Source organism: Cariama cristata, unplaced genomic scaffold (assembly GCF_000690535.1).
Source record: "Cariama cristata isolate BGI_N322 unplaced genomic scaffold, ASM69053v1 scaffold13939, whole genome shotgun sequence".
Taxonomy (NCBI): domain Eukaryota; kingdom Metazoa; phylum Chordata; class Aves; order Cariamiformes; family Cariamidae; genus Cariama; species Cariama cristata.
In genome coordinates, this window is record NW_009637527.1 from 22,191 (window position 1) to 38,877 (window position 16,687).

Below are 16,687 nucleotides of genomic sequence, written 5' to 3' on the forward strand. Positions count from 1 at the left end.
AAGTGGCACAATTCCTGTTCTGTTCTGAAACTGCTACAAAAGAATATCACTTAAGAAGCATGAAATGTTTAAGTACTGTGAAAATGGTTTGGTCTGCAGAGATGCATTACCCCTTGCAGCAGCGAAGGGGGCTGTGGACTAGCTGACCAAAGGCATAAAGAGCATTGCCACAGAATACCTGAGAATTCATTTTTTTTAAAGAAAAACCAGAGCAATCTATGCTTAACTGTAATATAAATTCCTAATAAAACCTGTAGATTGGGCTGTCTGAATACATTATAAATCCAGCGTACACTCCACATATGCCTTTTACATGCCGCCACGACAAGCAGGTAGAAATTACCCTGCAATGGTTGTCTTACCAGGAGGGTCAAGAGGTAAGCGATTTAAAGATTTCCTCATTCAGTGTTGCTTTCCTGACAACAAGTCAAACCACACTTGGAGTAAAATAAAACTCCACGGTATATAGTACAGCTATGCTAATTAACAGAAAAAAAGCTTAGGATTACCTAATGAAAAAGGATATTTTTGCTGCTGTGCTTTGGGACGTGAAGTGGGAAGAGGCAGAGGCTACGGCACCTGCCCGTGACGCGGTGCGTTCCTGGGCAGACTCCCCGTGCTGATGGAGGAGTGCGCCAAGTGCCCGTCATTACAGCTTGCTTGGGTGGGAGGGAGAAAGGAACCTCTTCCTTCTCCCTTGTTCCCTCTGCTGTCCTTACTTTCTGGTGAGGTCAGAAGTACTGGTGGAGTACTGGCTGCTAGGAAAAGTGGCTTAAAAAGTAATTCTTAAAGTTGAAGAATCATGCCATAGGGAAGCTGATAATGGGGATTAGAGAGGTATAAAATCAAAATACCTTTCAGTTATTTGGCAGGTTTATGAACTAAGCAGGTCTGGTGATTTTGGGGAGTAATAATATAATTAAGGTGTGTTGTTGGTGGGGTGTGGGTTTTCTGGTTTTTGTTGTGTGTTGTTTTTTTTTTTTTTTTTAAAAATCAATTTCCTTCAATTGCATTAAGGCTTGCCTTCCAGGAGAGGTACAAATTTTGTTGCCCTCCTTTCTGAAGACTTGTATATTTTAATATATGTATCCCCCTGCTCCTCCATAAAGAAACAATTGTAGCTCATACTTAAGGTAATTGGTATTTACATGCATTTAGAGCTGGGTCTTCAAGAATGGTATGTTGGTACATATGATTGAAATAGGGGTAGTTTTTTGAGACATACTGTTGTTTTAAGAGAATGAGTAATAAGAAAGGAGATGGACATGACAGATAGGTAGCCTTGTAAATAATTCTTGATTGAACTTTGCAGTAAACAAATGTTAATGTGAAAGATCTTGCCAAGCTTTATGAGTTGTTCTTTATTTCAGGATAATGCCACTGATAACAGGATAATATCTGAATCGTCTGAGATTAATGAATTTGAAACTCTTACTGCCAAGTTCCATTTTGTTGATCTAGCGGGATCTGAAAGGTTAAAGCGAACAGGAGCTACAGGAGAAAGGGCAAAAGAAGGCATTTCCATCAACTGTGGACTAGTAAGACTATATAACTTGTTTCCCTAGGCTGTTGGTACCATTTTCTTTTCCTTTTTGGATCACTTGTTTTTAGTAATCCCTAAAGTAGAAATGCATCATATGCAGAATAAGGACTGTAGCATGAGACATAACACTATGTATTGATTCTTACTGGGTTCTGGCTTGCTAGTGTTTTCTCAGTTGTACTGGACCCTAAGTAGCAAATTATAGTACTTGTAACTGTTGTGAAATATAGTTAGTTACTCTAACTTTTACAAGAAATTGTAGAGTTCCTTTCACTTTTTAAAATTTTTATTTCTTATTCTGTCAAGACCCAAACAATTGGAGAACATTACAAGCAGCATGCAAGAGACAGAGGCATTTAAAACATGGACAATGAATAAGCTTAATCCATCAATAAATGCTGTTTCTGTATTATAATTATGAAACATAATGTAAAACAGCCCTAGGCAAGACACTTCTAAGGAGAAATAAAATTTTTAGTTCATAGCATCACTTTTTTTTTGTCTGTGTACTGGCTCTACATATAGTTTTTTTGATTAACTGTGTTAAATGTTTTACTTAACATTTACTTAACTGCACTGAAACGTAAAGCTGGTGATTATCAGTGGAGATTGTAGTTTCATGCCTTTGTTTTGAGTTACTTGGCTGTATGGAGGCTCTGTGCAATTCTCTTTTAAAAGATGCAAAATTTGTGTTTATTTTATATGTGAAAATGTGTCCTTTTTTTTTCTGGTCTAGTGTGTAGTAAGTACCAGAGAGGTATTCTGCAACTAGAACTTTTTTAGTGATTCTCTTACCATCACAACAGTAGCTATATTCTGTAGTTGTTCTGGTTATATTGTATGGAAGAGAAAGAGAATTCAGTTCAGTTTTATCACTGATATAAGCACAAAGCCAACAGAAATTTGGGAATTTAGATGACATAGATGTATCCTTAACAAATAGGATACAGAATGCACGAAGGTGAAAATCAGTGTGACAAATCTAATATTTTTAGATGATCACAAAGCTTTCATTTACATTAAATTCCAACCCTCAGCTTTGGGGAACAGATTGAAAGTGATTTAAACACTTCAAAGCAGTCACAGAACGTGGTGCATACACAGTTCTTCAACTGCTGGATGCAGTAAGACCATTTTCAAGACTAAGAACGGACTGTACAGGTTGCCATCTAGAGGAATGTTCTTTAATTTGGCATGCGGTTGAAGTACGTGCAGTTGCACAATAAAAATGTTTACAGCCAACTGTTAGGTTGTTTATAAACATGAATTAGACCCTTTTAGCAATGAAATAACATAGACATGGACTACATAATTTCAAGCCTTAAATGCTTAAATCTTCATCAGACATTTCTTATTTCATATCTGTAGAGGTAGTAAATTTATACTAATGTTCCATATTTTATTCTAAATCTAGCATAAAACAGCTTGATAAAATTAATTTTAAAAAGAATATGGCTACTGCTAGAAGTAGAGATCAGCTTTAATAATCTTTGGAAGTAGATGTTTGTTACATGTGAAGTAGTTCTAACTTTAGTTTGCAACTGACATGAGATACCAATAGACAGTGCACACAAATTGTGCTAAGCACTTAGCGCTTGCAGATACCAGACTGCAAGTCAGCTGATTCACTGTTGATAGCACAAAAGTTTATTGATGTCTGTTGTAAAATGTAAAAATCCTCAAAAATATTTTTTGTTAACTTTCATGAGTATGTTAATTTTTTCATAATATGCAGACCCCAGTTTATAGCTGTTTTTAAAATAAAACTACTCAGGAACTGATTCTAATTTGTGTGTTACATGATTTGGTGTTTCATAGCTGGCACTTGGCAATGTTATAAGTGCACTGGGAGATAAAAGTAAGAAGGCAACTCATGTACCATACAGAGATTCGAAGCTTACAAGGCTACTTCAAGACTCTCTTGGGGGAAACAGGTATGAAAACTAGACCATTTTATGTATTTAATTGTGAATGAGTACATAACCCTCAAAGTAAAATAAATATGAAACAATGATTAAAAATAGCCACTCTTTTTGTTGGAGGGAGGCTCCAAAGATAAATTACTGTCATGACAGAAAATGCTGGCAATGCAGGGAAAAGATTTTAAAGAGGATTTTTGCATTTTTCTTTTCACTGCTGTTCTAGCTTTACTAGATGTGAGGCTTTGAGTTACTTAGAAGTTACCATTTCCACATCAAGTCCTTTCCATGAAGACATCTTTAGACTGTAGATAGCATAAATGGTAAATTTTATTATTGTGTTATAGCATTATTAATTACAGCGTAGTTTAAAGCTATGATGAGTTTCTCTTTCAGAGTTTTCTTTGCTACTTTTCTCTTTTTAAATGTCACTTAATTATTTACTCTGAATGCTGCGCACAGGAGCTTGGAGTCAGCTTACCACAGGCACTGTCATCTTTTTGTAAATGTTATACATCTCAGGGTATGGTACATCTGTCAAGTTGTCTGATGTTGGATTACAGCCTAATAAAAACTAGTGTATCGCCAAAACTGTTTGTATGAACATGTTCTTGTATGTGCAGTAGGTAGACAAGAAGAGAGACTTTGGCCTCTGGAAGCTTTGTCTAAGCAAACATTAACAGATTCATTAAAATAATACAAGTTTTGTATTTGTTTGTAACATTAATATGTACAAATACAAAATGTAGAGTAGTTGAATATGTTTTAGCAAGGTAGTACTCTTATTCCTCTGTTTAATCCGATATGTCTGACTCCTCTTTTTAGGAGGGCAGCAAGTTTTCTGGGCATTTCACAAAGGAATAGGGAGAAGTGGAAGAGAATTCTTACATTGTTTCTCTACTCTTCAGAGGGAGTACTTTAGCAACACCTTGCAGCACTGCAGTGTGAGGAAAAGCAAAGAGCCAGACAAAACAAGTAAATAAAGGCTAGAATTTTCAGAAATGCTTAGGGGAAGAAGATACTCAAGAATTATGAAAAAATCAGCAGAAATCAAGAGCTAGGTCTTCTAAACTCTTTCTGGAAATAACTACAAATGGCATTTCTTGACTAAACTTTATATCAAATACACTGGCTAATGAGCATTCTTTCAAGCCACTCCTAAAATTGCACTTTTGTGGAAATAGCGACTATTTTCCCGTCTCGTAGCTCCACTGCTCCCCCTTCTGTTCTTCAGGAGGAATGGCGGAGTTCAGTGCACAGCGCTGTCCTGCTCTTACCCCAACCGGCAACTGAGCCCCACCCAGCCGCTCGCTCACTCCTCCCACGGAGGGGTGGGGGAGACAATCTGAAGGGTAAAAGTGAGAAAACTCGTGGGTTGAGATCAAGACAGTTTAATAGGTAAAGCAAGAGCTGCACACACAAGGAAAGCAAGACAAGGAATTCGTTCACCACTTCCCATCGGCAGACAGGTGTTCAGCCATCTCCAGAAAAGCAGGGCTCCATCACGCATCACAGTTACTTGGGAAGACAAATGCCATAACTCAATGTTCCCCTCTTCCTCCTTCTTCTCCCAACTTTTATTGCTGAGCATGACACCATACAGTACGGGATATCCCTTGGGTCAGTTGGGGTCAGCTGTCCGGGCTGTGTCCCCTCCCAACTCCTTGTGCACCCCCAGCCTCCTCGCTGGTGGGGTGGGGTGAGGAGCAGAAAAGGCCTTGATTCTGTGTAAGCCCTGCTCAGCAGTAATGAAAACATCCCTCTGTTATCAACACAGTTTTCAGGACAAATCCTAGCCCCATACCAGCTACTGTTAAGGAAAACTAACTCTGTCCCAGCCAAAACCAGCACAAATGTACAGATAGCAAGTGCTATACCAGAGCATTTTCAAGCATATTCAGATATGTTCTTTCTGTCTGTTTCTGACTAATGTTAGACTTGTGGGGTGTCCCCCCCATTTTCATTTCTATGATCTACATGCTGAGACGTCAAATTAGCAGCTTGCTGTTAAGAAAGAGTTATTAACACGATTTGAATAATTTCTTATCTGTACTTTGGCAACCAAAAAGTGTGGGAAAGCTAAATTTTAATAAATATGCAGGTTTTTTTCTGGGAAATCAGGTGATTAGTTTTCTTGTTAGTTTGTTCTCTAGCCTTCATAATTCTACTCTAAGTATTACAGTCCACATTATTGTTTCTCTTTTGCAAATGCTTAGAAAAGATTTACCAGAAGTGATTCAGGTTAGATTGCAGTGAGTCCTGAGTTAACGATGATGAAAGCATTGTATCACTGTACTATTCTTAGCATGATCCTGATTTTAAATATAATGCTGTAACAGTCCTGAAGCAGCATTTAAATATTAATGTTTCTTGAATTATTAAGTAAGAATATGGACTATTGGTGTTTTCAGAAAGGATTTTTATAATGTATAATATGAAAAATGAAAACTTTCATAACTTCTAGGGTGGAAGGAACAGTTTAAAGAAGTGGTAAAATAAAGGGAGTAGAACAGTTTTGTTGTTTTTTTTTTTTTTTTTAAGCTAGTCCATTATACAATTCAGATGATAGGAAAGTGGAGTTCAAATTGTTCAGTTTTCAAGACTGATACCTAGCAGAACCAGTCCTATGAGGTCTAGAAAAGTAACTGCATTCTCAACTGAAAGCACAGGTAGTCCTGATGTCAGAATTAAAAATTTGTTCTTAATTTTGCATGTTCTTATCTTGAGGACTAAACTCAGTTTGGAGAACTGACATAAAGGTATGTGGCAGGTCTGAAGAAGAGTGGCTGAAACTGAATCTTCCTTGTATCCTCAGTTACCCAGTTACTCTTTCCAGTTTAGTTTCCCAGTCTGTATAGTGAAAGTAATTGTTTGTCTGACAAAGGGTTGCAGGGATAATTTGTTTGTTTCAGTATGAAACTATAGAAAGTGAAGATCAGAATTCAGTCTGCCTAATGCAGATACTGCTCCATTGCCCTGGAGACAGCGTGTGCTTCCTGATGCAATCACCTAAGCTTTAACATACAACAGAGAAGCAAATTCCTCTAAAGCCAGGAGGGGAGTACTCAGTCCATCAAATCTAGGTGTTTTCCCATATCTGTTGAGAATTTAGGCCATGCAGGAACCTTCAGAGTATGATCTACAGCTGGAACTCTGGTTCTGACCCTTCTAGGCTTTTCTCATCTGATGTGAAATGAATCTGCTCCAGGGAGTGAGGGAAGGGACCTCGGTTCCTCCATCTGCCTGTTGAATGATGAAATTGCTTGGTTGGAATGAAAAATTTTTTGCCTTTTTCTGTTTTTATCCCACTGATTCTTGCTGGTCTGTCTGCTCAGTCTTCCATTTGGAGCAGGGAGTATGTTCCCACCCTGCATATCCCATGATGGGATGGCTAGAGGGTGTTGTAGGAACCTGAAAGGAAGATGGTTGTTCATAGCCCTCTGGGACCTAGAGCTCACGTCCTGCTGCTTTTTGTGGAAGTGCTCTAAGCAGTGGTGTTATGAAACATGGAATAAATACAATTATAGCCAGAGGCACTAAGGGTAAGTACTAGCTTTTGGGCTTCTTTTGGACAACAGGAGATAAATTGCAGCGGAGAATTCAGGCAGTTTGGACCTTGGTGGAACCCGAGGTAGAAAATAGGTACATTAGGCAGTTGTGTGCATGCATGGACAGTTAAAATGATCATTCAGGCAACTTTGAGATTAAATAGGTAGGCACCTCAGGAATTACAGTAGGCAGTCCTGACAACTGTGTGATCCAAATCACTGTTTAGGACTTCAAGTTGACTTCAGTTCCTAAATCTCAGTTTACATATGATTAGGCAAACTGAATATAATTTTAAAAAACATTTCTAGGACCATCAATTAATTGCTTTTATAACTTTACCTGTAGAACAATTAATGATCTAGCATCTCCTATGCTATGCTAGGGTGATACAAGATGTAACAGTGCTGAACTTTGTGGTAGAGTCTTTTACTGTGAGTTAAATTGAGGAATATTTTTCACAAATGCTATGAAGTCACTGTTTTTTTTTTTTTCACCTTCTACCTGAAGATTTGTTAGCTTCTCTCTACTCTTTTTGTTCTTGAGATGTAGTGCTGACCTATGTTTCTAACTTCCAGTCAAACACTCATGATAGCGTGTGTGAGCCCTTCAGATCGAGACTTCATGGAAACCTTGAACACATTAAAATATGCCAATCGGGCGCGGAACATCAAGAACAAGGTGATGGTTAATCAGGATAGGGCTAGTCAACAAATAAATGCTTTGCGCAGTGAGATTACACGGCTACAGATGGAACTCATGGAATACAAAACAGTAAGTTTACCTGCTTAGGATTTCTTCTGCTTTAAAATGTTGATAGTTCTACAGCTTGTTTTTCTGTTGGCTACTTCCACTTAATTCACTAAAAAATCTGAATAGCAACTCTAACCTAAACAACACTTCCAATTCCAGTGATTACCAGATATTTTTAGAAAACTTAGATTGCATTCCCAGAGAAAAAAATACATCAATGAATACCAGTGACGTCAACAGATGCTCCATGCTATTTGCTTTTTGAAAGGCAAAAATTGACCTTGTCATGCTGAGTAATGAGAAATAGTCACCTCCAGAGCAAAAATGACCACAATTTAGATTGGTGCATAAATGAATGTGTACAGCTACTGTGTATTGCTTTTAAAAACTTACTAGACAGAAAAAAAATTGTGTTTTTAAAAATACGTTTTAAAATTATAAGGCGAATACTGATACTACACAATGCCCATTTCTTCCTGAAATTTTAAACAAATAATGTTTTCAGCAACAAATGTGGTTACCAAACAGCATCTTCCTCCTTTGTTATCATTGAGATAATATCCTGATTTGATAAAGAATTGTATTCTCATTTCTTAACTTCTTTAAGAACTTCTTTTTCATACTAAGATGGAAATGCACAGGACCCAAATGCATGTGTTGGTCAAACATGAATGTTTTGAAAACTATCCATTGTTTTAAACTTTTTGAGAGAAGGTTATCTTTTGCTATGAGTGTCTATTTGGAATTTCAAAATTTTTCATGTGTAGGTCAGCCTTTACTAGTAATAAAATATATTTACTTTCTTAAGGGTAAAAGGATTATAGATGAAGAAGGTGTTGAAAGCATCAATGACATGTTTCATGAAAATGTGATGCTGCAAACAGAAAACAACAACCTGCGTGTTAGAATTAAAGCAATGCAAGAGACTATTGATGCACTGAGAGCCAGAATAACGCAACTTATGAGTGATCAAGCCAACCAAGTGCTAGCCAGAGCAGGTATGCTGCGGGTGTGTTGTGCATAAACTGCTTCATAAGTTCATGAAATTAAATCAATTATATGTGCTTGCTTCATGGATCCCTGGGAATGAAGTCATGCCTTTGTAACAGTAATGTAGGACCTGCTTTGGCAGGGATAAGCCCCCATCTGATTATTTCCTCTGTTTCTGGAGACTTCTATTAGTAGAAATAGTTTGATAACCTGATTTGACCATTCATTTAGGACTACAAGCGACACGAAATGTGAAATAATACCTTTGGATAGGAATTACTTGTATGCTTAGCTATACATGGATTTAAATTATTTTGCTTTGGCTGAGGACCTAGGCACAGATGGGTGAATGCTGGCTTACTCTTCACATCGTAGAATAATCAACCAATTTACTTAACATGCCTGCATTGGTTTTTTGTGCACTGTTTGTCAGGTTACTTTTGATTTATGGTGCGGGCGTTATTAAAAGGTGCTAATGTGGAAAACAAATGAAATAAAGTTACTGGTAATATTCCTGATCACATGACACAGAGGAATCAAAAACTTAATGCAGCTTGAGGAGGAAATATATTTTACAGGTCGGATAAGATCTAAACGTGTAGCCCATACGACTGTTTCTCTTTGCTGGTACCTTGTGCCTAGTAGCTGTATTCAGATACTTATATTGTTACCATCCTTTCTCAAACTTCCCCTTCTCCCCCACACCCTCTTTTTCTCTGTCCTTCAAAGGAGAAGGAAATGAAGAAATTAGCAACATGATTCATAATTATATCAAGGAAATTGAAGATCTCAGGTATTTGCGTAATATGTATTTGAACATTTTTTAATTAAAACCCCAAAACTAGAAGCATTAGCAAGTAAATACTTCAGCTGTGTTCCTTTGGGGGAGTTACTTTAGGACAGTATTCCTTCAGCTTCTAAGACCATCTGGTGTTGTGCTTGACCACAAAAAATTGACATGTTAAAGATGAAACTGACAATAGAAATGAATGTAAGAGATAACCTAAATAATGATGATGACTTCATATTGTTGCACAAAGGACAGCAGAACTTGGAACAATTGTTCTATAACTTCATAACCTTACATATAAATGATAGTACTGAGAAATAACTTGTTACAATTTAGTGTTTGAAAGAAAAGCACCTGCTTTCTTTTAAAATTAAAGTATGTATTAAATATTTTAGATATTTTTATTTCTATGTTTCTTGGAGTGGTATCATGCAAAATAATTATCTGGCCTATTCCTAGTTACTGTTAGAGCTTTTGTGTAGCTTTCCTGTGATATGTATATATGTACAGTGTATGCAGATATATGTCTGTATATATTTATACAGACATTTACACTTACGTATCATATACCCTAGACAGAATAAGCATATGTATGATATACATAACTGTTGTGTAAAATGGTCTCATCAAGGGATTTACTACACTTGTATTTTGTGAGACTTCACCTTGGTTTGTAGTTTCTTTTTAAACTGAAGGTAATGCGTTGCAGTTACAGATGCTAAAGAGTAAACATCTTATGCATTAGCAGTACTTGTGATTCATGGTCCACTCTTTTTTTTTTTTTAAAGAGCAAAATTATTAGAAAGTGAAGCGGTGAATGAAAATCTTCGACGCAACTTGTCAAGAGCTTCAACAAGATCCACCTACTTTGGTGGACCATCAGCATTTTCTGCTTCTATGCTTTCTTCAGAGAAAGAGACAATGGAAATTCTAGATATAGCCAAGAAAGATCTAGAAAAGCTGAAAAGAAAAGAAAGGAAAAAGAAAAAGAGGTGGTGTATGAATTATAATGCTATTTGTTTTCTCTTTATTAGTAAAGAGGTGTATTTTTTTAACCGCTGAGACTTTAGAATTAATTTGTTGTTGCTGTGTGGGTTTGGATCCTAAACTCCTGTTCCTTCAAACCCTTTTACACATTGAAGTTATAGGTGTTTTTCTTCTGCATCTTTTCTTCCAGTGAAGTATGCAGTATTTGTAGAACGAATGTCTTTGTTGTAATGAATTTTTCTACGTAATTATGCACAATGGTAAAAGAAAGCACAGGTGGTCTCCATAAATTTTGATTTTTTTAAATTTTTTTTAAAAATTGCGTCTAAAATTCAACATAAGTTTTCAAAACCAAAAATTATAAACTTTTTTCTACCATATGTCAAAACTGAAACAGCTTTCTGAAGAAAAGATATTCTGAATAGCTGGGAATTCTTTGGTAGCTCTTGGAACGGCTTCTTTTGCTTTATCTTCTGCTTTTATGAATGTTTTTAATTTGAGGTTTCCTAATTCTCTGCAACATCATGCTTTGCTGTTTTTTGCAGTCCAATTTTCATCTACTAAAATGCTCATAGACATTGATATAAATGCCTGTTCAGAAAGCAGTTAGTACAGCAAGGATCTGTTTGTGTATGCCGGGACTTTGATTCCATTAGAGGTCTTTCCCTTTCCTTGAAATTTTTCATGTTTCTAATCTATTAGTCTTGCTACTAATGGCCCTTCAGACTACTTCTACAAGTTAAGATTAAAACTAAAATAGTATAAGCCTGAAATATAGTTGAAGTATAAAGTAGATTTGAGTTAGTGATACCTGCAATTTGAGGTCCTATATCAACAAATCCATTCACCACACAGATGTGTGATACTTGTAGAGAACGCTCATTTTAATAACAAGTAGATTCTTCCTTTGCATATCATTTTTCAGGAAACTCTTATACTTTTATGAGGATTTTGATAGATTTTATATCTCATGTTTGTAGGAACCTGACGAGAGGATGGAAGTATTAAATTAAATCAGCATAATGTTCTGGCCTCTCTTCAGCTGAGCACTTCAATACGTTCTTTAACTGTAAATGCAAGAACAAGGAGATTTTATTTTGTATGTTTCAACACATTTTAAAATCAAGCATACATTTAAATACATGCTTACATAGAGCCCCAGTTGTTAGGTTGGGGCCTGAGGATTAGGTAGAAGACAGGATTGTGACCAGAAAACAGATAAAGGTTACTAGATATATTGAGTAATATATCTTATTATAGGAGATGATCACTTTAAAAACACACTTGGAAGTTTTACCTTACATACAGTAGTAAGTAAACCACATTGTTGTTCAATTTGGTGGGGGAGGGTGGTGGTTTTTGGTTTGTTGGGTCTTTTTGTTTCGCTGTTTTTTTTTCCTGGTAGAAGCTCCTGTGTCCATTCACACTTGCTCGCACCAGGACAATAATCTTGTGAATGAGATAGTCAAGTGGTCTCGTATAGAAGTAGAGACTACTTACCATAAACTATTTTGAGATCAGTTTTCTATCCTAGCACTATAGAATCAGAGAACCATAGAAAAATTTAAGTTGGAAGAGATGTCTTGATGGTCCAGCCTCCATCTTAAAGTGGGTTTTGTGTTCTATAGAATGGGATCATACTCTTTAAAGTGCTGGTAAGGTTTGAATCTACCTACTGACCCATCTGCAGATTGCTTTGTAATAATACTTATAAATTTCTGAAGTGCATATGTTAGGAGAAAAATTCCTTAGAAGCTAAGAAATGTTAGAATTTGAGGGATTAGGCATATAGCCTGTCATAGTTGTTACCTGCAGAGTGCTTCTATCTAATGAAACGCAAAATCTGTGTTCAGGATATATCACTGTGAATGTTTATTCTATTGAAATGTCAGGAATTGGCAATGGGTATGCTAATGTATTGCAAAGGGACAATTTACCCCGCAGTTTGGTAGGGATTCATTGCTCTACTTCTGTTTTCTACAGGCATTTATCTGCTTTTACTGTACTATTTCTTTTTAGGGTTGCTGTTCTTTTAAAGTTATCTATCTAGCATTTTCCTATCAAAATGGGATCGGTAAGCTTAGTTACTAGTTCTGCCCCATCTGCTACCTTTCTTGATCTGTTTGTTTCCTGGTTATGGGTCAGTATGATGAAAGGTGCCTAATTTTAAATACATGTAACTTATGTAAATTGTTGTGAGAGCTAGCCTGAAGATCTAAGAGCCGGTTTCTAAATCAGGAACAGGTATATACTGCTATATATCTGTAGCCTTTTATAAGCATCTGTTAAAGTTTATTGGAAACAGTTTACATGGCAGTAACATTTTGGCTACCAAAACACTGACATGCTTGATTGGAGTGTCCCACAGTGTGACCTACTCACCAGAGGCCCCAGAGCAAACCTCCCACATCCCTTTCAGTTGTTAGTCAGCCTTACATGCCTGATAACCTTTTTTGACTGTTGTCTTTTGACTTCCCTAACCTTTACTAAACTAAATTAGTGATAAAATTACATAGGGTTCAGCATGTTAGCTCCTAGCTGATACTGAAGGAAGATAGCAGGCAGTATAAGATGAAAAGGCAGCAAAAACTCTTGCTCAAAACTTGCCCATAGTGGAAACACAAGGAATTTCAGTAGCTGTTGAAATTTAAGCCATCTCTACACTTACATGAGTCATGCAGACACTTGTTTACAGACACATCCATGTTTGTTCAAGAGGAAAAAATGCAAGTAATAATACTAACACTTTGTCCATCTCATTGCTTCTGATGCATATTTTTTGTTAATTTATTAAAAAATAACAAGCAATCATTGGCATGTACTTTTTGAATCCCAGAAAAACAAACTGCAATTTTATGTTTTTAAATGAAAACCAAACAAAACCCCAAACCAAAAAATAAATGCAGTTTGAAGATTTTTATATGAATTATATTCAGAATATATGATTTAAATATTAGTACTGAAAAATTCTCATTACTATTTTATATTACAATATGTTGTCAGCATATATAGAACTAGTGCATTGGGGTTTTTTCCTGATGTATTCCTGAGGAAATATAACTTTGGTTCAATGGCAGTACTTCTTGCAATATTTGGGTTTTTACCTGCCAATTTCAAGTGGCAAAGGAGGAGAAAGCTTTTTCTAGAACTAAGAGATTTTTTTGAATCCATATTAGAAGTAATTCTCAAAGTGAAATATATTGTCTATATCTACAATTTCTTCCTTAGTGTAAATTGAATTTACAATTGCTGGCAGTGACAGATTAGTTAACCTACAAATGCTTCTTCTTTGTTTTCTGTTTACTTTCCAACTGTGCAAAATGTATTTGCCTTTTTACTACTTGTTGTCTCTTGATGGTATCTTTTAAAATTTCATTTTAAACTCCACAAGCTCATATATCATTTTTTTACCTTCTTATCACTTTTGCTTTCACTGTCTGGTTTGTCCTTCATTGACTTGGCCTTCCAATACTGTACCTCGTGCTTTTGAAGGCTACAGAAACTTGAGGAAAGCAGTCAAGAAGAAAGAAGGTTGGAATATTTCCCAGGTTTTTAATTACCTGTCATTTCAATTAACTGGTTGTCATACATGAAAAGAAGTTGGGCAGATTCATAGGTACTTCAAGAATAGTTCATTTGGCTTTTCAAAATTCTTTCCCGTGTTTTGACTTTCAACAAGTGTTTTAACTGGAAGAAACCTCTGTTGTGGAATTGAGGTTGACTCTGGGATTGCAGAGTGTTGAGCAAACCTTTGTGGGGAGGTGGTGCCTTTGGGAATTGCTCTAGAATTAAGTAGATTTCTTTCTTGCATGGCCTGTATGGAATGAAAGGCAGGAGGAAGGCACAGTAGCTCATATGGTGTGAAATGTATAGCAGGCACTATATGACAGTAATGATTTTGGCATGTGAGGTCAAGAAGGTCTTGGATTTTCACACCTCAGTGAAGCCTGCTTCTTTTATTTTTGAAAGCGTGTGACTGAAGCCTTGACCATTCCTTCCATTCAGTTTCAGCCGAGGCAGTAGATAAAGTAGTTAGAGCAGTTAAGTTGAAGGCTCTAAAAAGAGAAATATACTGTCGTTAAAAATGAAAGTAAAAGAGCTTTTATTTTTCAGCTGTCTACTTTTATCCAAAAAAATCCTCACTGAATTCATGCAGAAGATGTGAAACCTCAGATCAGTAGCACACAAATTAAGCAGAACAGTTCTGCCTGGGAGAGCTGCTGGCTGGCCTTCCTCCTGTCTCTCCCCTTTATCAGGCAGAACACAGATTCTCCGTAGTGGTTAGCTCTGTGCTGCGTGCAGGCAGAAGGGAGACTGGGGGTTTGCCTCAATTTGCATCAAGATTGCAGCTAAGATCTATTATCATTTAGACCTATTAACAAACATGAAATGTTGCGGGCTGGGTGAGATGAGAATCTGTGGAAATGAGATTGTGTGGCTCAGTGTTCCCTCTTTTGGCATCTTTTTTCTGCACAAATCTGGTTAGGCTTTTTACTTCTAGCCTCCCTGGCTGCTGTGTGGGTTTAGATGGTCCAAGCAAAAGCTTTCTGCCTTGCACGTGGTCAGCTGTAGCTGGATTTGGTTTCACTGCTGATAAGTGAAGCAGAAGGAACCAGTTAGCACTGAACTGGTTAAAAAATAGTATAACAATAGTATAACAACAAATTGTATGAGCACAGAAGCACTCTGTTACTTAACTGGCATTCTTCAGAGTAGAGGTCTGTTTTAAAGGTGGCTTTTAGGTGTCACTTGCCAAATTATAGTGTCTCGAATCTACTGAATATTTCTTGTCGCTGCACTGAGTATTGGATTTGTCTAAGAGTTAGACCTCCTCTGGTCTGAGCTCCTTTTGGTGTCAGTGGAGGAAGATGTGCGTTTCTAGTTACCCTGCCTGATCAGTGACAGCCAACAATTTGCCAAACTTTTATGCAGTTGAAGTTAGGTGAGGTGGATTCCACATCATGCAATCCTAACCACAGTTTTTTGTTATTACCCCCAAAGGTGTCTAGCCCTGTTTTGTCACAATTTCCTGTCTATTGGGGATAGTTTGGGTTTTGCACATGTAGCACTAGAGGAACTGACTTTTAGTCCGTGACAATTTGTGGAGTGCCGTTGACTTCTGAATTTTACATTTGCATGTGATATCTCAAATGTGCACTTAACGTTAAAACTCATCCTAATGGCTAATACACCAAGCCTTTAAAACAAAAGCAAAAAAACCCTGCTGTAATTTACATGAGCCATCACTACAGTTCAGATTGCCAAGAGAGGAAACGATATAGAGAGATTTGAATTTTAAATAAGTTTTGAACCACAGTATGAAAAAAAAAAAAAAGCATGGAAATATACTAAAATGTAACCCTAATAGTTAGGAAAAGTTTCTTTTTCAGACAGTCTGTCCTATTGCAAAAATTCAGTATTTCTTGATTCTTTCTGTTGTTGTATCAATGCCTATTTTGAGCATTCCTTTGATGTCAAAGTAAATAACTGATCAAAAAAGTAATTACAGTATGATAAATTAGGATATTGTTTAAGGCTTACATAAATTTTCAGACGATTTTAAGCACAGTAGGCTCTGTTATAGCCTGAGAGTGTAGTGATACCTGTAATGTATATTGTACCTGAACACAATGTTCTTTCTTTGTTTTCTAAAAGCTATTCTGGGTACACTGCAACTTCCATGCAAAATGTGTACTGCTGTAGTACATGAAGATGGGTATTCTGATTGTCCCAGTTGTGCAATATACCCTAAACCAATGTGCTAATCATTAATATTATTTTGCAAGCTAAGATTAAGAATAATTAAGCATTATTTTATTATCTGCGGGAGTTTGGAAGTTGTGTTTTGCCCATGCCTAACACCTGTACTTTGTCTAACTGCACTTTGGTTTTCCTCTTTATTTGGACTTGCAACGTATTGGTTTGGGGGGTGGGAAGCACATGCCATTTCAGTTTGTGAATATTTTGTGTCTGTGCCTCTTCTGCTAGTGTTAAAGAGGATAATACAGATAACGAGCAGGAGAAGAGAGATGAAAAAGGCACTTCGGAGAGGGAGAATAATGAATTGGAAGCAGTAAGTATTTAGAAGTGTTTGGTATATTTGTTCCTTGTCTGTTTATAGGTTTTAGAAAGGTTATAGAAAGGAAATCGGGAATAGGT

The 16,687-nt window shown here is 36.7% G+C and overlaps 1 protein-coding gene across 1 annotated transcript in view; it reads left to right on the forward strand.

Moving 5' to 3' along the window:
* Positions 1–16,687, forward strand: part of KIF21A (kinesin family member 21A) — a gene marked incomplete at its 3' end in the record, with an annotated part of 55,835 nt that overhangs the window by 11,615 nt on the left and 27,533 nt on the right. The window contains exons 7-14 of the mRNA XM_009708374.1: positions 1,371–1,538; positions 3,362–3,477; positions 7,587–7,782; positions 8,570–8,759; positions 9,481–9,544; positions 10,330–10,533; positions 14,021–14,059; positions 16,517–16,601. Of these exons, the coding sequence (XP_009706676.1) occupies positions 1,371–1,538; positions 3,362–3,477; positions 7,587–7,782; positions 8,570–8,759; positions 9,481–9,544; positions 10,330–10,533; positions 14,021–14,059; positions 16,517–16,601 (1,062 nt within the window). The remainder of the gene's footprint in view (positions 1–1,370; positions 1,539–3,361; positions 3,478–7,586; positions 7,783–8,569; positions 8,760–9,480; positions 9,545–10,329; positions 10,534–14,020; positions 14,060–16,516; positions 16,602–16,687) is intronic.